General features: G+C 41.8%; 1 protein-coding gene across 1 annotated transcript; it reads left to right on the forward strand.

Annotated features, from left to right (window-relative positions):
- Positions 1–1,702: 1,702 nt before the first annotated feature.
- C3H1orf198 (chromosome 3 C1orf198 homolog) lies at positions 1,703–23,625 on the forward strand. Its single transcript, XM_014875361.2, has 4 exons — positions 1,703–2,150; positions 9,344–9,394; positions 18,733–19,284; positions 21,183–23,625. The coding sequence occupies exons 1-4, from the start codon at positions 1,803–1,805 to the stop codon at positions 21,237–21,239; spliced, it is 1,008 nt and encodes a 335-aa protein (XP_014730847.2). The 5' UTR covers positions 1,703–1,802; the 3' UTR covers positions 21,240–23,625.
- Positions 23,626–24,794: the final 1,169 nt, after the last annotated feature.

Raw genomic sequence — 24,794 nt, forward strand, 5'->3', positions numbered from 1 at the left:
TATTAAGGAGGAAATGTTATTTTCCTGGAAAAATAGCAGCCTAGAAAATATGCCTAATTTTACACCCTGATTGTGTTCTAATGTGATCTTCTGAGTCTGTAAGTTCTGTTATGCCTTGTATTATTCATTGAGAAAGGGGAATTATATTGGCATTTGACCAGACAGTCAAGATCTTGGAAACTATAAAAAAGAAGGGGTTTTGTTTTTTGAAATTAGACCAGAGGGAGTGGAGAAGGGGTGGTGCCTGGGCAAACAAACCATGTACTGGGTTTCCTTGTCCTCGTTTCTTACTCCTGTCATTGACTTCATCCCCACCCCCTGGTGGCAGACAAAAGAGATTAATGGGAGATCACGGGAGGGATCGGTGTAACATGTAATACACCTCTTATGAGTGTGTGTGCCTGCAAACGTGTTTCTAAGGCTTCTTTCTCTGGGCGTGATGCCGATGACTAAGAAAGTAAGTGAGCTCAAGTCAAGTGCTCTCAAACAAGTTTAACAAACAAAACAGGGTTATATAACTGGGCTGGTATGTGATGACTTGGGGAACTGTAATTACCTCCTAAGAACCAAGTATGTGGAGAAATCTAATTATCATTTTCCATCCTCTTCTGTGTCATCTTAGCTGGTCTAGCAATACTATTTGAACTCTTAAATGGGGACATTATTGTATTGCATCCCCAGTCATGTATCTATTAAGAATGATACTAAAGAAAGCAGAATGAGGGAAAAAATAGGTTAAGCAATGAAAAACCATTAATCTGAACTTCAATATTTGTGCTACTTTGAAATATATTTTGAAGATAATAAAAATTCCCCTGCAACTACGTAGGTCAAAAGTCAAAATAGATTTAGTCTCACATAAATGTTCTGACATACTTGCCTATCTTAGGTAAGCTGGTTTTTATTTTGTTTGTTTGTTTTGGGGGGTTTTTTGTTTGGTTTGGTTTTTTGGGTTTGTTCGTTTTTGTGGAAAGGAACTATGCTTCCCCCACCCCACCCCAGGAGACTGGTCATCTCTTGGGAGTTTGTGTGTGGGACCTCAGTAATCCTTTGCCAAAATAAGGACTTGTTACAGGAAACGAGCATTTGTACAGAAATGGAAGAGGCCAGAAAACCAAGTATTTCAGTTTTTAGGAGTCTGTTTTACCAGTGTAACTAATGCCTACTGCCTAGACTTGTTACACTTAGGCTGCATCTTTACTATCGATTAATAGAGAGGCCTCGACCATCTCCCTAACTGGTGGAGTTGGACAAAAGCGCCTATGCCAGGTATCCTGTCTCTTCTGCCAGGAGCTGCTGGACCTTCTATCGTGTCAAGAAACACGTACGAGTTATTCAGGAGCGAGGAAAGGCAGGTTCTTGGGCACGGTGCTCCTCTGCCAGCTGAGGCAAGTCCTTTCCTGGTGCTCCTGGCCCCGGCAGCGTGAGAATACTACAGCTTACCTGCTGGGGAAAGAAGGGGAAGGGCTGCGGGAGACGAGCGCTACGGGCAGTAGCCCTTGAGGGCCGCGGGGCCCGCTCAGCCCCACGCTACGGACGGTACCGAGACCGAAGCAAGCCCGGGAGGCGGCGTCCCCGCTTCCTTGCCTCCGAGCCGGCCCGAGGCGGCGGCGGGGGAGGCGGGCAGGGGCAGCCGCGGGCTGGGCGTGCGGGGGGCGGGCAGCGCGGGGCGGTGGCCGCCCGGCTTTATAGGGAGCGAGGGAGGCGGCGTCTGCGGGACGGGAGCGGAGGAGGCGGTTCTCTTCCCGTTCCCATCCCCAATCCCGCCGTGCGAGTGCGGGGCTGGCGGCGGCGGGGTGGCCATGGCCTCCATGGCGGCGGCGATCGCCGCCTCCCGCACGGCGGTCATGAACGGGAACCGGCCGCTGGACGAGCGGGAGCGCAAGCGGTTCAGCTACTTCTCCTCGCTGAGCCCCATGGCGCGCAAGATCATGGCGGAGAAGGAGCGGATCCGCGAGCGCTACGGGCCCGAGTGGGAGCGGCTGCCGCCCCGCCAGCAGGACGAGATCATCGACAAGTGCCTGGTGGAGCCGCACGTCCAGGCCCGCTACGCCGCGCACCGCGGCACCAGCCGCCCGCCCGCGCCGCCCTCCTCCTACCCCAGCCTGCGCCTCAACACCGGGCAGAAGGTGGTGCGCTTCGGAGACGAGGTACCGGCAGCGAAGGGGGAAGGGGCAGGGAAGGGGCAGGGAAGGGGACGGGGCGCTCCCCACCCCCAGCACCGCCGCACGGGCGGGGCGGGGCGGCCGCGACCTCCCCCGGGCTGCGGTTCTGCCGGCGCTCGGCTGCCCGGGGTGCGGGCGTTCCGCGCCGGCGGCAGCGGGGCGAGTTGCCCCGGTGATGAGCTCCATTCCTCTCCCCGGCTGTGCGGCAGGGCGGGATGTTCACCGCGCGAGAGGCGCCGGGTCGCCCCGTAAAAGCAGGGAAGGCGCTGAAGTGGATTTTGCAGAAAGGAGACTTGGAGAAGAGGGACGGTCTCGGTTTCCCCGACGGCGGGGCATGACCGTGGCTGGCGCTGGATATAGTCCCTTGCTGAAAATGGGCTGTAGGGAATGTTTACACTGAATTAAATCTCTTCCTTTTCGTTTCTAGTTTTAGACGCAGTTAAAAATACAACACTGAAAACATTCCAGCTCTTGGCATGTTTGACACCTTAAAAAAATGCAGCCTGTTCCATGTCACATGCCAGGAAAAACAAGGGTGTCGAATGATAAATGGCAAAAAGTATGGATTTGGAACCTTCTGAGAGCCATCTATCCAATGGTGAAGCGTGGCAGCCCTTTTGGAAATCTAGTAAAAGAGTACCCAGTCCAGAGCACTGGGTCGTGTTACCAAGTGTGAGCCCTTGAAGAAGAAAGTCTAACAATGCTTGAAGAGACCTGACAGTACTCTTCAGATACTATTTATCTTATTCAGTGTATTGATTCCTTTTTTTCCTATTCTTTTACATTCTTATTCTATTCCTTTATTCTTGTATGATTACAGAGCTGGTTTCTTTCACTATGTCCATATAATAACTTTAAGTGACCTATTGTTAATTAAGTTATGTAGCTTCTACCAGAAAAAACAAAACAATCTGCTTCTGCATTTGTAATCATCAATCCAATTTAAAGAGAGCAGCGCTACTTTGAGGCTCCTCTCCAACATCCCTTCCATTTCTAAGAAGCGTGTGGGGCACACTGATCCTGGGCATCATGGTTCCCGACCGGCTTTGTGCCAGGACACTGCTGCCTGTGTTTCCCCTGTCAGGAAGGTGTGATGCTCTGCTGCACACACATTGTGTCTAAAGCTAGAGAGCATAGGATGTAGCTCAGTTTTGTCTAGTTCATGATACACAAAATTCTGGATAAATATTTGATAGTAATGGCCAAAAAAGAGGTGTAGAAGGACACAAGACAACAAATTTGGTTGTGCAAACAACCTTTGAAAAGAAACTTAAAACTTAAGTTAGTTGTGAAAGAATTTAAAGAGTATGGAAAATAAATATGTTCAGTTTTCCCAGCTTTGGAGAGATCTGCTGTGCTTTCTGCTTTGAATTATGTGGATCTGGAAGGAAAGCAAACATGTTGTAGGCTGCTGGGCTGCACTGTATGGAAATAATAACCTTCTAAAGCATCTAGAGAGTCCATCTGAAGCTGGGCAAATTTTGTTTTCTTTCTCGTCTTCTCCCCGGATACAGTTACAATATGCATAATGTTAGCGTTTCTGTAGCCATTAACCAAAGAAGGCATGGTTCATCCAAATACTCGATACAAAGTGTTTAATTTTGGAAGCATCTGCCTCAACTGACTTCCTCTTTGACTACTAAGCACAAGTTAATATAAATTGTTTCTCTGAAGAAAAGAGATTCCACTCATTTTGGCATTCTCCATTTCCATTTTAGTTCTTCCAACTGTACTATTGAGCCTTGGAGCCTTTCCTGGCTCTTCATCTGATAGCTTCCTCTCCCCTGGCTCCCTTGCTGGCATCCGACCTGATAGTTGGACATTTGCCCTGGCTGACAAATTGTTCCTCCTTGTCTTGCCGTAGCAGAGCCACTGCCGCCGGTCTCTTGCCAGTTCGGTTCAGTTTCCCGGGCTTGTAGTGCTTGGCCGGCAGAGCTCTGTTCTCTCCGTGTCCTGGTCAGAAGGCTCAGGGAGCTGTGCCCCTGCTGCCTCTGTGGCACCCGTCTGCTGCATGCACCCTGGTCACCCAGCCCTCGCCCAGGACCATCGGAATTGTCCTGACTGCTCTCCCTGGCTTTGGTGTATGGTGTCCTAAGGCAAGGAAACAAAGAGTAGCCCAGGTGCCTTAGAATCACTTGTGGATGTTGCAGTGCTTTCAGTGAGAGTGTTTTGGTCTGATATACCTGCTCCAAAAGTTTCATGTTTCCAGCCACAGCTCATATTCCCTGTTAACTGATGTTGAAATCTGTAGTGATCTCCCTCGGCTTGCTTAAGCAAGGAAATTTGATCTCTTTCACCTCATGTTCTTTGGAGGACTTCATAGAAAGCAAACCAAGGATGGATAGTGAAGGTACAGATTTGCTGGTCCTGGCGTCTCACTGATTCAGTCCCATTTTCATGCATATGACCATTATGATAAGGCAGTCCAGAGGATATATGTAGTAGTCTTGTATCTCTGGACAGATGCTTCCCTCTTTCTCGCCCCCACCATTTCCTGTATATCTCTTCTAACACCAAATTTATCTCCAGGACTATAAGTTCTCAAACTATAAACATCTCTTAGGTTTTCAAAACACCTTTGAGTATGTTGTCTGTGTGGGAAGGGTGTTACAGAAAATAGACGTGCAATAACAGGACCGTGGCATCCTGTAGCCATGATCCAGTAATTTTATAATGTTAGAGCACTACAGCACCATGTGTGACTCCTAGCAAATGCCTAGAGTCACTGCTCCTTCTCTTCCATCTTATCCTCATTGCAGCATCACCAATCATGGAGCTGGTAGCAGAAGCCCTGCACACACTGTGAATAGAGTTTCAAAAGAGAATTGGGCTAACAGGGTCATTTCACAACCCAATAAAATAAGTTTTGTCCTGTTGGCTGACTATTGACTCGCTATCATCGCACATGAGCCCAGCACAGGACACTGTTGCTTCACCATAATTATCTGTGTCTAGACAGCCCAGACCTCCTGACCGAGGGCTTTTGGTTGCTGCAACAGAGCTTCCTCTTCCCAACAAACCCCCATTTGCTGGCATTTCTCCATTTATAATTTCTTCATTCTAATGCCCATAGCAGTAGAAATGAAGGTTAACCGAGCAGAGAGAAATCTGGACATAAAAGCTGAGATTGAGCATGAATGTAATATAGATGAATTGTTTTTGGAACATGCCATAAACCATGAGGGGAATAGGTGGAAAACCAGCAGTGTGTGAGAGGCTACCATCCATTGTCTGCTGCGGTGGCCTTTGATAATGCAGCTGATTTGGTGTCAGTTGATGCCACTGGGTTCTCTTTGGTTCAGTGAAAGATAGTTTAGATATTCAGTTTCCAGCAAGTTCTCACTGTTCTCTTAATACCATCCCTTTTTATCCATAAGCATGTGACATGCACATGGAGTCAAGGCCTGATTTTTCCTTTGGTTTTCAGTTCTTTTTTTTTTTTTCTTTGACTGGATATTCAGTATTTGAGGAGTAAAAGAGTTGGACGTGAAATAACTAAACTTTTCACTGGAAAAAAATGCCATATGCTTTAGGAAGTGGTAAACATTTTCTGTGGAGGAAAGACAGGTAAGAGATTTTGGTCAGCTTCATTCATTGTGTTTTAAGAGGGAAGCTTGACTTACCTGCCTTCAGGCAGAGATGCTGTTTGTTTTGCTTAGCCTTAAGAACTTTGGCAAAGGATCAACCCTTTTACCTCCCTACTTAAAATTGCTTTAAAGCAACAAATAATCAATACAGCAAAAACTTTTAAGTTGAGCCTATTAGAGATTTGTGCTTTTTAAACACTCAGAAATGAAAGGCAGCTTTTGAGTGCAGTAAAACCTCAATAACCAGCAAGTCCTGTTCTAATAACACTTCTAAGAAGCATTTATTGGTGGGTTTGTGTCTTGCCCAGCTACTGTCAGCTGTGCTGAACAATGCTCATGTCATACACAGGCACGCTTCTACCAGTGTTTTCCATTTTTAAATTCAGATGTTGTTTTGCAGTAAGTTGCCTACATATAGCAAATGTAATTTGTGATTCTTTTTTATATATTTCACAGCTGGTTGCTGAATTCATTTGTATGACCAGATTTTTGCCTCTCTTTCTCACTTGTCTTTTCAGCTTTGAAATATGTTGCATGAGGCCCTATTTCTCAAATAGGTTCTTTTTTTAACCCTGGTGAACAAAAGTTTATTTATTTGCCTTCTTTCTTCAAGAAGGCATTGTTGTGTGCTGAAAACAAAAGCTGATCAGATATGGATTTTTTTCTAATCTGTGTTGATGATAAATGCCTTGAAGCTTTTTTCTCTAGAATTTCCAGTCATAATTCACTTTTGTTATTATTGAAATAGTGATTCCTTTGCTCCCAGATTATTCAAGCACATAAGAACTTGTTTATTCTACAAAAAAAGTTACTTCTCATATTTTGTTGGTGATAAACATGAATCAGGCAGTTTAGATAGCAAACACAGTTCGACAGTATCCTATCTTTTCACTTGGTCCTCTGCATTTTCTCTATATGAGGACACATGAGGTGGAGGCCACAAACTTCCCTGAAAACAGGCAGAACTTGTCAACTGTGTCCTTCATCCTAGCCCCAAGTACACTTCAAATAACCACAGACATCAATTGCTTGAAGGTTTGTGTCTTCCAACCATGTCTTATCCTACTTTATTCTTTGCTATATCCCACAGAAGATGTTTTGAATGTGGACAGAGCTCCTCAGAGTTACTGGCTCTGAGGAGTGCTGGGCTGTGCAGCCTGAGATACAATGAGCCGTTCTTTTAAGTAAAAAAAAGAAGTATGATCCTTTTCTTTTAGGAAACTGCTACCTAACAAGTACTACTTCCACCTTATATAATCTATGAAACTCTTAGATTCTGTCTCTGACCAGAACTTTTGATAGCTGTTACTAAAATTAATTCATTCTAGGAAGCTTTTGCTTGCCTATGGTGAGGATTGAGGTTACAAGTTGTGGTGCCAATAAGGGCAACAATGCTTGAGAAGACATCAGCTTCTGTGAAGTGGGAGGCTGACTTGGTCTGTCCTGCAGGGAATGATGTATCCTGCTGCATGACAGCCTCATACCTTCACTTTGCCTTCCCCACGCTGCTTTTTTATCCCTCTGTGGTCGGCCTTTTGTCATCAGGGCTCGCTCACAGCAGCGGTGTCATCGCTGAGATGAGGGTGTGAGATTGGGTGAAGAGGTGTCCCTCCTGGTGCTGTCTTCTCTTGCCTCAAATACAGCAAAATAAAGAACTGGATGTCTTGGATCCAGGACAAGGATGAACTTGGCTCGCTGCCAAGTATCAAACTGGTCCCCAGCTGGTTTGCTTGTCCTGTCAATGGCAAGAAGACAGAGCTTCCTTTAAACTCTTTAGTTAAAATCCACTGGCAGCTATGCCTACACATCTGGAGCAATCACAGCACCTTAAAGCTCCAGATGTGCCCCGATTTATCCAGACCCCATGCAGACAGAAATGTCATAGTCCTGCCTTGTGTGTGAGACTCAATCCAATGGTTAGGCTCTCCCATCTCTCTTCCCTTGTGGGCCATGATCTCTCTCTCATGCATGCTTCAGAAAAGAAGTGCCAACTCCATTTCAGAGGCAAAGGGTATTGTCCTAGAAGGAGTTTGAAATAATCAGACACACCTACTGTGAGGCATCACACACTGAGTAGTGTGGCATTCCCATGCAGACAGCAGCACACCACAGTGCAAATGCTGATAGATACTAAAAAGCAGCCTTTGCTCCCTTTTTTCCTTTTAAATGTTAAAACATCTGAGAATCTATTTCCTGGATTGAGAGAACCTGTATTACATTGGTGTTCTTGGCAAAAACTTCCTGTACCAAATTTCCTTTTGGCCACAATATGTGATTGAGAAGAGCCTGGGTCTTTCCTTTTAGATAAGTTCCACCAGGCCAGTTCTTTTTAAGAGGGTGGGATCACCCTCATGTATACCACAAATACCTTGCTGCTAGAAACCCTGTATTTCACAGATGAGTAATAATTGGAGTATGACATGTTTTTTTGTTTAGGAGATAGTTTTAGACACTTCTAATCATGATCTCATAGCTCTTGGCCATAAAAATCTGCCTATGGTGAAATAAGAAAGGGCAGATCAGGCGAATGTTATCAGATGTCTGAAAAATAAATTTCTAGAAAGGCAGAGACCAGAAATAAGAGGGAAAAAAGCAGCCACAGTGAAATGTGGGGTTCCTGTATTGTGTTAAAACATGGTTGAGTTCTGTTATTCTCCGAACAGGAGGAGTATGAAAATCCTGCATGGTTTCTCCTGGCCTTTCCCTTTCCATACAGTGTTCCCACCCCTGTTCCTTCCCTGGTGAGCTGTGGTGTCCACAAGCAGTGACCTGTTCCATATGGAGGGTGCTGCTCTCTACCTCTACCCGTGGGACCCTCCAATGTACCAACAAGTCCCAGCCACGACTAGGAATAGAAATGCAATCATGTTGTTGTAATTCTTCAACAAATGTGAACAACAATCATTTTTCAAACTATTTTCCACCCTTTATTTTTTCAGTGTGGGCCGCATGTATTTCTGGAGGGCATGCCATGTATAAAGAGATGGTTTAAATTTCTCCATTTGGGATTATTTTCAGAAATGCAGCTTCTTAGAAGAATGGATTTCAGATTTTGTGCTGTGGGTGCTTTGTGGCTCCTTCACCACCACTGAATATTTGTCTCAGAGCTGTTGTCACTGCCGTGGCACGGTGATGTGTCCTGTTGGGGCTGCATCCAGCTGTGGCTTGGCCCGATGGCCACGCAGCTGTTTCACTGCCCCACGACTGCCTGCTTGTGCACGTGCTCTTTGGTCTGCCAAAGGGAGGAAATGGGACTGGCTACCAAAGAAATGGCTAGTAGAAAACTGGAAATAGAATACATCTTGAAGCTGTTTGTGGAGAAACCATTTCAGGAGATTTAGACCAGGTTAAACCTTCATATATTTTGTAGATTAAATTGGTGTAGTATTGATAACCTTCCCCTCAGAGGACTCGCTTTCAGTCAATTTTAAAATGTAATCAGTACCATCTTTAAGTAATACTTTCACTTTTTAGTCAGTTCTGTAGCAGTGATTGTTATAGTTCCAGCAGTGTAACATGTCATCTGTGTGATACTTCTGAGAAGATGTAGCTGTTCTTCTGATTTTTAGTATTTTTTGAATTTTATTTCAGGACATAACTTGGCAAGATGAACACTCAGCTCCGTTCTCCTGGGAAACGAAGGTAAATAAATAGCTTTTGGGGTTTTTTTTAATGTTGGTTTGTCATTTTATACTGTTCCTTCTCCATTTATTTTCTTCATTTTGATACTTGATAGATTAATGTCACCTTTATTCTATGCAAGCTGTAAAAGTGACCATGCTGCAAATCAAGCAGGACTGGCATGCTTTGATTTACATCAGGAGAAACACAAAATGTGCTTCATGAACTAATGTTCTGGCTTTGAGTGCAGATGTAAAAGCAATTCATTACAAATTATCTGATTTCTTGTTGCAAATTTTTTAATCAACTTTCCATGTTTAGTAAGACCCTTGTCTCAGATATTGTATAAACAAAGCTGCATTTCACTTTTGAAGTCAGGAAGAGAATAGCTAGAAAATTGTGTAAGAAATGTGCAGGTATCTTGTAACTTCACTGGATTTTTTCCTGAAACCTTGTTTAGTACTTCATCTTTTTATTATGAACTAAAATGTTGTCTTAGGACAAATGTAGTGAAACTTGTTAACCTAGGGCCATGCTAGAAGTATTGTATTGCTTCCTCTCCAAAAGACTCCTTAAAAAATAACGTCTTTTTCTGTGGTGGGTTGGTTTAGGGTTTCTTTTTACACCTCATTTTATCTCTGGTATTTTGTTAAAGAGTCATTTATGATGGGATTCTCATATGGCTAACACAGAGCCAATGTTCTCCATCTTTCTGAACCTGCAGAGTGAGGAAACACAGTTGGGCCGTATGTGTGGTGGGAAATCAAGTTTAGTTCTTGTTGGAGAAATTCTGGGAGCAAAACCACAGCTCATTGTCTTTCTCAACTGGGTATGGCAGGCATGTCAATTTAATCACACATTTCAGGCTTTGTGTTTTCTGTCCTTATCTGCCAGAGAAAGCTGCTACTGCCCTGTTCCCTGTTTCTTTTTTTTTTTTTTTGCCCTTGAACTATGTAGATAATCATGTACGACCTTATGAATATAATCTTAGCCTAATGCAGAGTAATTATTTGGAAATGCCAGTGAATACTAAATTAATCCAGTTGACCTGAGACTCAGCCCTCCCTGCTCAAGGTCACTGCCTGTAGCTGCACCCCATCTGTGCTTTGCAGAAGCTGATTAACCTATAACTTGATGTGACTCCTGGGTCCTGGCAGCCTGCAGTGCTGTGGTTTAAGAGAAATCAATGCCAGTCTTCACTTGCTTTAAAACTCCCTTAAAAGCTGTGATGGTTCAGGAACCAGTGGAGGATTTCCTGCAGTGGAAGCCTGGTCACTCAAGCAAGCCCTCCTGTCTTTCAGGATCCTTAGAAGAAGCAGCCACTGGCTTTTAGTATAACATTGAAGAGGTTTTTACCATGGATACACTTGGGTGAAGCTGCCAAGAAAGGAAAAAATGCCATAAAAGTGTTGACTTCATTGACAGTAAGGTGAAATAAATAATATGTTGGAGACAGCAGTGTTGTCTCTCTCACTTGTCAGTCCAAACACAAAAACCTCAGGTTTGGCAATGTGGCAGCTGTAATCGTATTTTTAAGCTCTGTCTTGGCAAGGTTTTGTAAGTTCTGAATACTTGAACTTGCTAGAGATACTGCTTCATGTAAAGCACTGACTAGTGATCCATGGTGAGACACATCAGCTGCTTGAACGGATTTTCTCTTTAATTGATAGTCCTCTTTTTAATGTTTGTATGTCTACTGAAGTGGTTTTAAACCCAGCCTGTGGTTTATTGCTTGCTGATGAAGAGTATTTCTACTGTCCTCCTGGTGTGTCAAAACGAGGACCAAGTGGACAAATGCACTAGTTTCATCCTTTGCTGTAATGAATTGAGGAACACAGAATGATATGAGAACACTCGTGTGGTCACTGAAGAGAAGTGAGGAGGGGAGAAAGTTGGTTTAGAGATAATTGTTGTGGCTGATCAAGCTGTGTTTCCCTCTTTCCCCTTTCACTCCTTGCTGACCAGAAATAAAAACTGTGCCACAGCTGTAGGCTGAAAAGCTGCATGACCTTTTTCCTTTAGCAAAAGTCTAGAGATTCCATTTTGTCTGGATTTATGAGGTATGTCTTGGTTGCTTCCTGTGGATTCTTCCTTTTGGTTTTTCCCCAGTTCTTCATATTCTATCAGTCTTTCAACCAAATCCTTCCACTGCTGAGTCTTCCTTTTCAAAAGTGGAGATCTTGCTTTGTGCTTACTCTTTGATCTTCCCTAACCAGTACTTTTATGAGCTAATACTGGAAAGCAGTTTTTAATGAGGTACTAGCTGAGGAAAAAGTAGCCTTATTCAAGTGGTCCCATGTGAGGAAACCTGAATGAGCTGTTCAAGAAGGTTGGTGTGCTGCAATGCATTGTTCCATGGCCTGTGGGCCAAACCTGTTCCCACTGTTTTTTTAAGTCTGTCAGGCTCTTTCCATTCCCTGAGCTCTGCCCAGGATGGGTTGTTCTTTCCACATCTCCCCCATCTCCCCCATCTCCCTTTAATGCAGAGATTTTTGTTTGGTTTGGGTTTTTGGCATGTTATTGCCTGAATGTGCATGAATATGCTCTGGCTTACCTAAGGAAGGGAATATAGCTTTTGCAGAGCAGAAGAAAGTAGAAATGCTAATCAGTAAAACCAATAGGATGGTTTTTTTAAAGCACTGAGACACAGAAAAATAAAGCAGCAAAATGATTGTTTTCTGTGACTAACATGGGGGAAACTGAGAGGGTAGTAAGAGGTGTAGAGAAGAGGGGAGGGCATGTATTCTCCCAGGCTGAAGGCTCTCAGCTGTAACACTGACGCCAATGGGGATTCTAGTTGATAAGGTGTGGATGTATTTTTCTCACTGTAGCCAGTGCCATGGATTCCCTACTTCCATGGCAGTCAAACTTACTCAGAGAACATTGTACTGAATTGCTGTCATTTTGTGCAGAGCATTGTTGAAGGGCTTGATGACTTCATTTGTGTCACAAGTAAACTTTCTGTATTCTCATTTTAAACACAAATGTGAGATATGGTTGCAGTCGTTCGTATCACAGCAAATACTTGCATGAATATCTCCACTATTTTTAGACGGTATTTCTTATCTCACCTTTTTATTTTTAAATCCTCAAACAAGGCAAACAAAGTAGAAATACAATGTAAATTGCTGAGTTAGCTGTTAGACAGCATTTAAAATAATATTTTTAGTACATAATGATAACGCTTCTCAGAAGGAAAACTTGGGAAGCGGAGAGTTTTCTTGGCATGGGAAATGGGCTGACTTTAAAACTAAAGATTGAATTGGAGGGAGTGATTTGGTTCATGGGTGGAGCCCTCATGGACATAACATGTCTTGAAATGTTGGTTATGTTTTTAACTGGAGCTCTAGCCAGGTTTATGAATTCAGGGCATTCTATTTATGGCTTCAGGTTTACGTGAGATGAAAGATGACATTTTGGCTGAGTTTAGTCTTTGAGGTTTCTTGGTTTGTTTGAAGTAAAAATTCAGTGAAACTCAGCACGGACCTCAAGATATAAATGGAAAACAAGGATCATGCCTGAACTTGGAAGTAAAAGTTCTCTGCAACTCTTCCTGAACTCAGAACTTTATGGGTTTTGTGGTTTTAGATTTGGGGAGGGTCAATTAATTTAGTAATGGGCAGAAAATATTTCAGTTTGCCACCTCAGTTAACACATGGAATGCACTGAGCAGCATGGGAATAAATAGCAATTTACTTCTAATTCATGCTATTAACGAAAATAGGTTTTATTCCAAATGCTTTAAATTGACACATGCATATCTAAAGATTTATTTCTCTTGATACAGGTAGAATAGTTGCTGATTCTCTTCTGTTTGCAACAGGCCCTCAGGTATTTATTGAAAAGAGAAGCCTTTGAGGTGTGTTTAAAATAAACAAACAAAGAAAAAAAAGCAAAATGAGGAAGTGATAAGCTTCAATCCCTTCAGTCAATAATTTGGTTGCTGCCTCCATGTCTGAATTCCCTCATTATATTGCTACAGAAGTGATCTAATCCCAGCAATGATTTAGAAAGAAAACAACTGTTCCACTTGTAATAAACGTGCTTTACCAACTGTTTCCTTTATCTAAAATTGAGGCAGTCTTCAGTCCCCTTCTTTGTACAAGCCCAAGTGGGTGTTTTGTTTTAAATAGGAGAACAGTGGCAGAAGAGAATTTTTTTTCCTTCCTTCCTTAGCAGCATGATATTATAATTGTTTATTACAAGCTATAATTTGGTGTGATTATTTTTACCAAGCTGGCATAAATGGCAGTGCTTCCTTGGAAGGAGAGTGATCCCTGAGCTTTTGAGTTTAGCCTTCCCTTTTTGATTTAGACTACACAAGTTTAAAACACAGTGCTGTAAAACTTCTGTTGACTATTAGTTTTCAAGCAAAAACACCCCACCAAACCCAACTCATGGTAATAGAAGCTGTGTTCAAGGTTTATTTTATTGTGTATGGCCAAGCACAAGGATTCAGTTATACCTGCATCAATCTTTTTTGGTTTTGAGCATAAAACGAGGCACTGTTAGTACAAGCTTGCTCAAGCTAGCCAGTAACAGTGGCAGACTGGATTGAATTCATATCAGCAGAGTATAGAATGGAATTTCCTCCAAAGGTCCATACTATATAACTTTGGCATTGTCTTTCTGTATGGACTAAAATTACTTAGATTGGTTTTGAGTGCTTTGCTCTATTTTTTGCCCTTGCAATTTGCCTCTGCTGACCTAAGGATTTTCTTTCTGACTCTGAAAAGATCCTGAAAACACCCATGGTATACACAGGAAGCAAAGCAAAAACTTCAGCTACTTTGAGCCCTATATTTATTTTAGTTTTGTCCATTCAGCAGAGCAGTCATCTTCTAAATCTTTTAAAGTTGGCTTTCTTACCTCTGTATTTATCAGGCTGTGCTTAAAACAAGTTGCTTTTGATAGTGTTTCTGTAGTCTTTGTCTCAACAATTTGGATTTTTCAGCCTGCCAAGCAAAACAATTTGTTTTGGCTGTATTTGCGTGACTGCTTAGTAAAATACTACACATTCCTGATGAGTGAATAAGATGCTTTAAAAGTTCCTGGGTTCTTTGTGGTCATCTTGTTTTTAATATGTACTTATTAACCAGGACCTGATTTCATACAGTATTATTGAATCATCACATTCCCAGTGTCTGGTGCCTCTCTTTCTGCATACATTGTTTCCCACGGGTATATACAGCCACTCTTTCAATTTAGTGCATTATTGCTGCCTTGAGACTGATGTTTGGTTTAAATGTTTTAATCCAGCAAAGAAAATTCCTAAATATCTTCATATGATCTTTTAAAGGAAAGATGGACATGCAACCTCCTAAAACCTGCAATTTATAATAATATTAATATTTCTGATACAGACAAGTGATCAAGACAGGATCCTTTATTTAAGCCCTTGCAGTGGTTTGGGACCAGAGGAATAAGACTGAAAAGAACACAGACTTCTAGGTTTGCTTTACCTTCAAATACTTCTTTGTGAATGCATTCACATGCACTCTCTCCCTCTCTCCCCACTCTCTCTTAATGCGTTGAGAAAGATTTGCTCATGCAATATCTTGAGAATACTACTGCTGTTAATAGCTTTTATTTGAATTCCAATAATTTCTAGAAATTACAGTTGGACTGTACTAGTCTGTCTGTAAACTCTTGAGACTTTCTGAGCTGAACAATTCCCAGAAATACCATTTGGACAGATCGTAGGAAAAAGAAAATATTTTTATTTTATTTCTCAGATGGGGAATTATACATACAGAAACTGCAGCTCATGTAAAATAATACAAAATCAATGAAAGCAGCGGGGAACTGAAACCCTCTCCCTAGAATTCCAAACTGTGCCTGAAAAACAATTCACTTTTAACCATGTTTAGTGTTTGCCTCCCCAGGGTGGCAGCTGGTGGAGTGCCACAAGTGCAATTCTGCTTCTGAGTGGGGCATGGGCAGGTGCAGCTCACAGCAACTCTGCCCCAGCCTGGGGAAGGCAACCCTTTACAGGTGAGCTGCTGCCCTAGGTTTGGCTGGGGCCAGGAGAGATGTCCACCAAGGTATTCTCATGGCTGGCAAACCTAAAGGAAAAGGACTTTTTTTGGGGGGGAAATTGCTGTCTTTTAAATATCGTTTCCTTCCTTCTCCTGCTGACGCAACCAATTGCCAATTTGCAATCTGATGTAAGAAATTGAGAGCAGAACTAATTAAAATCACATTTGTAGAGTCTAGTGACTCATTAGAGTGTGCAGTACTACTCATTACTTAGATGTCAGCATAGGATGTTTCACACATGGGCCTTTTCCATCTCTGTGAAATTATCTTCCTACTTAGGCTGCTGCTCTGTTGTTTGGTTTATTTTTTCCTTGCGGGGGAGGGTGTTTTGTTGCCAATTTTTTGACTGAAAATATATTGCCTATTAATCATTTTCTTTCGTCAGCTACATTTCTTAGGGGTTTAGATGTGTTAAATAACCCCAGAAGTCAAATAGAAGCATTATATATTTCAGGGAAAACAGAATATCTTGTGACTGGTCCACAGAAGTTCTTGGCTTCTGGAATTAAATACTGGAAGCAGAATTATCTGTGTGACCTCTCGGAGCTGTATTTACATCATGCTGAGACACGGTGCTTTCAGAACCTGTCGGGGTAGTCTTGTCTTCTTTGCCTTCCTTGTGGGAGAACGAAAACTCCTGAAGAAGTATTTCCTTTTGGATTATTCCGTGTCAGGCTATGAACTGTTTGATCTCCAAAGCATACCGTGAGACAGATATGCAATCTCCAATGTCAGGTGGTCCTGTCTTCTGAAATGGAGCACCCCGTGGTCTCTGCACAAAAGGGCAGAGAGGACATCCTCTCCAGAACATGCATCCAAGCAGGCTGCAAAGGTACAGCTGCTTGAAGAGGTGCTGCAGTGCCACGCTCTTCTCTAAGCTAGGAGTGATGTGCCACTTCCAAACCACATCTCTGAGTAGGTATTTTGACCCATTAAAAAGAGTATAAAATATCACCACAGACAGTGGCTTTAGCTCCACAGCCTAAGAACTTCTCAGAAGGCCTGGCTTTGCTTGTCTGGCTGGCAGCTGTTGAAATGCAGAGCCACCTTGTTGGCTTATTTCTCTAATTTTTGTTTTAACAGACCCATACTTCCCTTCCCTTGATGTTTTTCCTGGATTTATTTCCAACACTGTCCTGGTGGACCTGGGGGCTGTGATGGCTACTCTGCACCCTGGGCATAGATCTTCCCTCTCCCTTGGGCTGGGGAGTGAGGGAATCATTCTACTGAAAGTGACTGCTGCTGTGGTGGCCTTTGGCTACTGTCATCCCCAGTGTGAGCCCCAGGACAGGCTATTCAGAAGACAGCAGACTGCTGCAGGACAAAAAGTAGCAGTGTTTTAATTCCTACATGACTTAAGTCTTCCAAGATGGACTTTTTTTTTTTGACCTGTCTTTGATTTTTAGAATTGATCTTTGTCTTTTCTCTTGGCTACTGGGGAATTGCAGTTCTATTTTATATTGTGTTGTGGGGTTTTTTTTTAAGCTGGGATTTTATCAGTTCTAAAGTCTTAAAGCATCTTAACTTCAGGGTGGTAAATCACTATTCAGTAGTACTGCCAAATGAGCTTAGGGAAATAAATCCCTGTATTTTAATATAGGGAATGGCAGTCACTGTAAATAATCCTCAACACCATTACATCTATGGTTTGCTTATGCAAAATTTATCTACGGATAAATGTCCGGCTCTTAATTTTACGTCATGACTTGTTTAAAAAAAAATAAATCAGAGCACTAAGGTTTTTCCTCCAGGTTTTGCAGGCAGAGTGGGGTGTTGAGTTGTTTGGTTACGACTGGTGTGTACCCTTGCACTCACCTTATTCTAGCTGAGCTATAATTACTTGCAGCTTGTTTGTGTTCTGCATCTTTTGATAGCACAGTATATTCTTCACGAAAACATGAAGCTTGGTGCTTTCTTGCCTACAGCCTTGGAAAAATGATGCATCTAATTCTTTAGAAAGGTCAGATCTAAGTCCATGAATCAAATTATGTATAGTCAGCTGCTGACTGTTTAAAAAAAATTGGTTTATAAATAATCAGTTGCTGGGTTAACAGTTGTTCTTTGATGAGAAGTTTATGAATATTAACTACTAGGCATGTGAGTCCTGCTAGTTCTAGAGTCCCTTTGAACTTAACATGCACAATAATGTAGGACTCAAGATCAAATATTTCGGTGAAAATTACATGCAACTAGGACTTTAGACTGAAACCCATAGATCCTATTGCAGTTTTATTCAGGGAAGGCTGTGCAGTGAAGCAGAATGGTGAAAAAGCATCACAAATTTGTAATGTACTTCCAAAGTATCTTTTAACCATTTGTAGCAAAACCTACAAGTCCTCTGAGGTTTTTTTTCAAACCCAATCATGATGACAACAGCATAGCTTTAACAGTAAAGGCTTTTTTTTCCCCCTTGCATTATTTGTTCCTTTTTACAAACCCAAGTCTGTGTATTAGGTTGTTCTTTCCTGGCACATATGCTTGCATGTTTATCAGAGGGGAGTAAGGCTTAACTTTTATTAGCCTGAAGAGTGTCTAGCTAGTTGAGAATGATTTTACTGAAATGGTGGTAAGGAAAACGAACATTTTGAAGTACTGTTCCCTTTTCTGTGACTTGTAAGATTTTTTTCATGCATTAACTGTGGTCACTTGCTTCCTTCGTCCAGTGTTACCTCTCAGAAATGGGTACATCTATCTTTGCACTGCAAGTGAAAATAAACCAGGGCTCTGGAATAGGTGAAGAACTGGTCCTGCTGGAGTTATTTCTCTTTCTTCAGAGGGGCATTAGAATTATAAAACGATTTACCTATGCATACCCATTACATCTAATCCTTTGTCTTGGAAGTAGATGGACCTGTAGCCAACTATTTCAAAGACTATAATGGAAGATGGCCTTTTGAGCTACACTCTGAAGATTTTTCTGCTTAAAATTTTCATGTAAAACATCTCTGACTTACAAAATACATCTGCAGCTATTGTAATGTTTTAGTGCCACTATTCTGATGTTTCAATGCTGTGCATGCTGTGCTCTGCTGCCTTAGGTGGCACTGAGTAATTCCAACACAATTACTTTCTCTGTCTCCTCTGCTGCAGGTCTGGGGCTTTTATGTTTGCTCGCAGTTCAGACTTCTAAAAATCATTATTTTTATGAAGCTACAAAGATAGACATTTATGGAGAAATTAAGTTTGCTTTGCTGTGATATCTGTTGTCTGAGAGCTGTCTCACAGTGGGCTGAGGTGTTATTTGTATGCACCAGGGTCTGAAAGTCAAAACTGTATCTGTGTGAAGGGCTTTGAAATACTGTTTTTCTGTCCCTGAACAGAGTCAGATGGAATTCAGCGTTGCATCTCTCTCCATACAAGAGCAAGGTGGTGCCCAGCTGCAGAACGACCAGAGGCAGCCTGTTAAAGCAGCACCTGGTGTCCAAGTCCCTAAATCTTCTCAGGCCAATAAGACCCCTGGCTCTGAAGGGTTGATAGCATCCAGAAAGGAAGAGGAATTGTCCTTCTGGAAGATAAACGCAGAGCGCTCCAAGTTTGAAGGAGACAAGTCTGAGTTCCAGTCCCTGACCCCCAGCCAGATCAAATCCATGGAGAAAGGAGAGAAGCCCCTTCCCTCTCTTTACAGACAAGAATCTGCTCCAAAGGAGGTGACCAAAGCTGAGAAGCCCAGCATAACTAAGCCAGAGAAGTCTGTTGCCCCCAGCCTACCTTCTGTATCTCTGGAGTGGGAGAAACCTCGACCTGCTCAACTCCCTACTAGTTCTCTAGATGACTTCTTTCTTCCTGATCCACCACAGGACCTGGCATCTTCTAGGACAAACAAGGAAGATACTGATGGTACTATACTTACAGACCCACAAATGCCTGGACAGGTGAGTACTGCTGTACCCCACTATCCTTATATTTAGAAACTGTAGAGCACATTAAAATCTAGCAGGGCCACTCTGGAAGATTAGGGACTCCAAAAAGCACTAAGCCGTAGCTCAGCTTGATGGCTTTTTGTCTTTCAAATGTGAAGAAGTCTATTTAACCTGCTATTCAACAGTCTGTTTGACACTTTAACTTCAATTAATGATTTTTAACACATGGATAAAGGCACAATTTAAATCTAACCCCAGAAATGCTGATAAGGCACCAAGTAGCTAATTGACAGCAAGCTACCTAGCAAGGTGCTGTACCACATAAAAGAGATTTTGGGGTTTTATTTGAAAAAGCAAAACGCTTAATGGAAAGAATAAGCTTTTTGACTTGAAAAGTAGGTGAACTAAAGTCTAGGATACTTTACTAGTATTACTCTTTTCACACAGCATAGTGGTGAATGGTGAACTAGTTCTCAGCTGTTCCAAGCAGTAGCCTGACAGCCACTTCCCACTGCTTTGTCCCAGGCAGCTGTGCTGCTTTCAAATGTGTTTTCTCTTAAAGTCCAAAATAGAAATAGAATGAGCTTCCAGAATTAGCCTTCTCAATGTTTTTTTAAATGAAAAAACCCAAACAACCCAACAACAAAAAATAACCTTAAGCAGCTCAATAGCCAATTGAAGCTATTTTAAAAAGCAGATGCTGATCTGTGAGAAAAGAAAGGGAACAGCAGGATATGATACAGTGAGGGAAAAAAAGAAAAAGATCAAAGGCTTGAAAACTGTGAAGTAGAGAAGAGGAGTGGCACTTCAAGCAGAGCTGTGCCATTCTGTTTGAAATCTGTGGCATCACTCTGGCAATAGCCTGACACATTACTGTACACCTTCAGCACTTCACACAGCTTCTTCTCTATTTTCCCAACTGTGATTGTTTGAATTCCAAACAAGATAATGTAAAGTCAAAAAGATGCAGGGTGAGGTAACTGGCTGCAAGAGAAAGAAGTGGCAGCACTTAGGAGAGAACAATACTTAAGCCACTCCAGTATTTGAAGACCTATGTTTAGTTACCTATGTTTAGTTTAGGGATTATGCTTCCTGAGCTGTCTAGCTACAGTTTGTGAACATGGTAGTCCTTTAATTTTAGTTAAAGGCTTTATCATGTTTTCTTACAAATTACCAGTTTCAATTCCTTTGTGAATTTTTTCAAGATAAATAGTTTAAAAAGCCTGATTTTTCTCTCCATGGAGAAACAACTCTCCCATGTGAAAATGGGAACAGAGAAGAACTTAATGTATGATAAGAATTTTCTTCCTTTCTTCTTTTCTGGATTATCTTCCCTGTTCTGGGAAGCCATGCTCTAGGAAGAGAATCCAGAGACCCAGCTGTGCCTCTTGAATACTCTTCCTAAACACTAAAATCACCTTAAATATCATGGCTAACACTGCAGCAGTGACTATGTTCTGGATAGCCTAGTAAATAACTTGTCATCAAAGTTTAATCTGTGTAGTTTTCTGAAAACAATGGACTCTAATTGCAACAGCCAATCTGTTGAATTAATGATGCTTGCCTTCTGTGTTTGTTTCATTCTCCCCAATTCCCACTGTAGCCTAAAAAATTGATCTTCATGAATTTTTTTCCATGAGAGAAAAAAACCCAAACCATTTTGCCTGCAGACCACAACAATGATTTTATTTTTATCTGGAATTGCCCACTTGGCCATTGTGAGTATTTTTCCATGTCATGTCTAGCATTCTATGTTATAGGTACGTAGGTATTCTAGAGTATGGTGAAGGCCTTGAAATATTGTCAGGCAAACATTTTAAACTTTATTTTTTAGATAGGCAGTCAAATATTGAGTTTGTAATACCATAATTAACAACTACATCTTATTTCCCTTTTTTTTTACCTTGCAGACTAGTACAAGCAATGTTATCTTGAAGACTGGCTTTGATTTTCTAGACAACTGGTAAAATATACTTCAAAACAGATCAAACCAATTTTCGGGAAGGAGTGGAATACCTTTCTCCTTGTATGTTAATTTACTAGCATTTGTGTCTTTTTCTAGAAGTAACTTTCAAACTCTTAAATGTTGCCTTTGTATAAACTTTTGTAATACCGTATGCATTTTTGGTTTTTTTTAAACAGTGATAGAAGTGTGGTTTCATTTGGATATTTTTTTAATATCTGTTAAAATTTTTAGTAGCTACTGTATTGAGAGGATGGGAGAAGTTACTGTACACACGTTAAAGAAACACAGATGAGAGTCTCTGTATCCTAGAAATGGAACCTACAGGACCAGATTGCTTTTTTCAGTGGAAACCTTGCTAGCATGGCTTGTAAGAAATAGTGTTGCACGTGCAGTGGTTCCAAGTAAGAAAACCATTCCATACTTCAGATAGCTAGCAAAAAACAGTATGAAAAGTGAGCATCCAGAATTGCATTGATTTGTAGATTTAGTTTTGTTTGAAAGTACCTTTTGTACCACATACTGAAGACACTTTTCTTCTGAAGAAGGCAAAGGCATTGCCAAAATGATGGATCCAAAAAAGCACTGTGTTTGTACCCTACAAATCTGCTAAAATAACTTAAGAGTGTTAGAAAAATGACCTGGGGAAATGGTGTTACTGGTTTTTGGATTGAAGACTTGGGAGTGGGTAGAAGGGAGTGGGACAACACCTAATAAATTGGAGAAATCCTTCAGGGAGCACACTGCCTCCTTACTAGAGCATAACTCTTCATAATACTAGTGCTGGAACTACAGCACTGAGAATTTCTGGAGTGTAGATTACCTTTGTGTCAGTAAACCACTATGTTTATGGGAGGTCACAGCAGTGTGAGACTTTTTTGTTTTTTAAGCAGCTTATCGTCTCAAGGACTCATCAACTTTGGTGCTTTTTTCTCCTTGTGGGTTCATCCTCTTTAGTGTTCAACATCTGGGTTACATTTATTCCTAAGGTGCAGAGAGGCATCTCAAGGTGGCCCTTGGCAATCTTGCCTCCAGTTCTGCTTTTGAATGATCTTTGGTGTTTAAAATGTAGAGAACAAGAGTAGCTGTTGTTTGGATCTGTTGTCTCTGAAATGCAGCATGATTTACACACTGACTCTCACTGTGTTTACCTCACCTTGAAGCCTTAATTCCCCTACGCACAGCCAGTGACTGGTCTGCTCCAATGCCAAAGGTTTGACTTTTCCCTTTACCTCAGCAATAGTCCCATAGCATTTGTTTGGGGTAGAAGGCAAAACACAGGGCTCTAATGGGTCCCAGCCAAGGCTGTAAGAAGGTCACCATCTCCTAAGCCATAGTTGTGCTAGGCTTCTCATGGATTAGCACTTGACATTTGGTTCAGTGCCAGGGGCAGTTAAATGTGCAGAATTGGATGCAGCAGGATTTTTTCTGCTTGTTGCAGGAAAAGTTTGCAATGTCCTGGAAGAACCCTTGCCTCTAATTGGTGTACTGCTTGCTCTGAACAAGCAGAGTATGCTGATAGAGCACTAAAATTTACTTGTTGGACAAAGAAAATGTTGCAAGCATATCCCCCCCTTTTCTTGCCCCCACACCCCACCAAAAAAAACCAACCAAACAAACCCCCACTTTTTCTAGTGTTTTCTTAAAAGGTTCCTTAGCTAAATGGTAAGATTGCCACAGAGTAGAAGTCATTGCATAGTATACTCTTATTTATAGGCTTCTGAAAGCTTCTTTACATTCTTCCTGAGATGTACAAACTCCTGTAGGTCATGGATATTATTGCTGCATTCAGCAGTTCAGAAAATATTTGTTGTTACCACCCTGGACTTTACCACTGTTTTGTTCTTTGGTAGCATTTGCTATAAGCATCCAGAATTAATACAGCTAGAACAACTTTAATACAAATTCCTTGGGTGTATGATTAATATAGACTTGCACCTTCCTTTTAAAGCTAGCAAATGTTAATCTTGGGGTTTACAGTTACCAGTGAATCTGATTTTCTGTACATTCAGCTGCTGAACAGTAGTAAATCCAAAATGAAGATGCACATTCTAATCTTATTCTGATTTGGGGAGATCTGAAAACAAAGTCTCCTCCTGTCAAGGAGAGTTACTTTAAATCTCTGATAAATACCTTAAAGCTTCTTAGGGAAGAACCTGGGCTGCCTGTCATTTCCATCGGCTAACTCGACCCTAATACACATTGGGACCAGCTGGTAGAACATGCTGCAGAACTTTTTACTTATCCTGGTAGGTTTTTCCTGTGCTTTGACAAGAGTTGATGCTCCTTCTTTCTTGAATATGTTTTTATTAAACATTCTTACAAAAACGAAATTGTATTTGGTCACATTTTATATTAACAATGTTTTAATAAAGTCACTTTAAATAGAACTGTGAAGGTTTTTGTGCTGCTTTCTATGTTGTCCTTAATACTCTGCCTTCCTTGGTGCCATTGGAGTTGTTTGGGGCATCTTGAATCTGCCTGAGAGACAGCCAAGAATGATATGATGCAGAATTTAGAAACCAAATTCTTCAGATAGGGAAAAAAAATCAACACACTTCAGCTGTTTTTTCAAGCCTTTAAGGGAATCTGTTTGGGGAGGTATCCTTGCTTTATCTCTTAATCTGACAACTGGGGACAGGATGAGATTTGAGAAAGACTAAAATCTATTTGTAGTTCACTGTTATAGACTTAAACCTAACATACACACTCTCCCACCAATATCTCCAGGTAATCCAAAGCAGGATCTGGATCATTATTGCAGAAGCAATTTGAAAACTGCCTGTTGTGGTTTAGCTCCAGCTGTCAATTAAACACCACACAGCTGTTCCTTCACCCAAGCAGGATGGGGGAGAGACTGGGTTATGTGTGGGCTTTAAAAGCTTCTTACAGAACGGAGAGTGATACCAGAGGCCACTGAGTACTCTCACTGCCTTGCCTTTTGTCATAAACAGCAAGTTCCCAAAGTGTAAGAGAATCAAATGTGCAGCTACAAGGATAGTTTTTCTTTTGCATGCCCTCAACTACCTCTTCCAGAAATGTATTTGGAAAAACAATTTGGTTTCTACTTGAGCAGAATTTCCAACAGCTAAAAAGGCATTTGAAGAAGAATTTGGTTTGGAAAGACTCCATAGCCAAGTAAGGATGGTATTCCAACTATATTTAGGATCTGCCCTACACATAATTTGCTTCAATCTTGTCTAAGCTCCCTCTCAGCTTTTAAAAGTTCTCTTTACTGAAGGCAAATCCACAGCATCTGGGCACCATTTCAGCACAAGGAGCCAGCAGGTCTGATGTATGAGTGAAGACCTGTGAGGGCAGAGAAGAATAATCATTGATTGATTTAGTGGTGACTTTGGTAGCATTTGCTGGGGTTAGGACAGCCTTTGAGGTCATGGTTGTGGGTGCTGGTGCAGAAACCCAGCAGGCAGAGTCCTGCTGGTCACTCAGCAACAGCATCCCCCAAAGAGCTTACAAGTCATGTCCCTGGGATACAAACCCAACTTTGTAGGCAATATTTACACACAGACCCCTGGGCTTTGCTGTCCAAATTTGTCCA

This window comes from Sturnus vulgaris, chromosome 3 (genome assembly GCF_052056855.1).
Source record: "Sturnus vulgaris isolate bStuVul1 chromosome 3, bStuVul1.hap1, whole genome shotgun sequence".
NCBI classification, from domain to species: Eukaryota; Metazoa; Chordata; class Aves; order Passeriformes; family Sturnidae; genus Sturnus; species Sturnus vulgaris.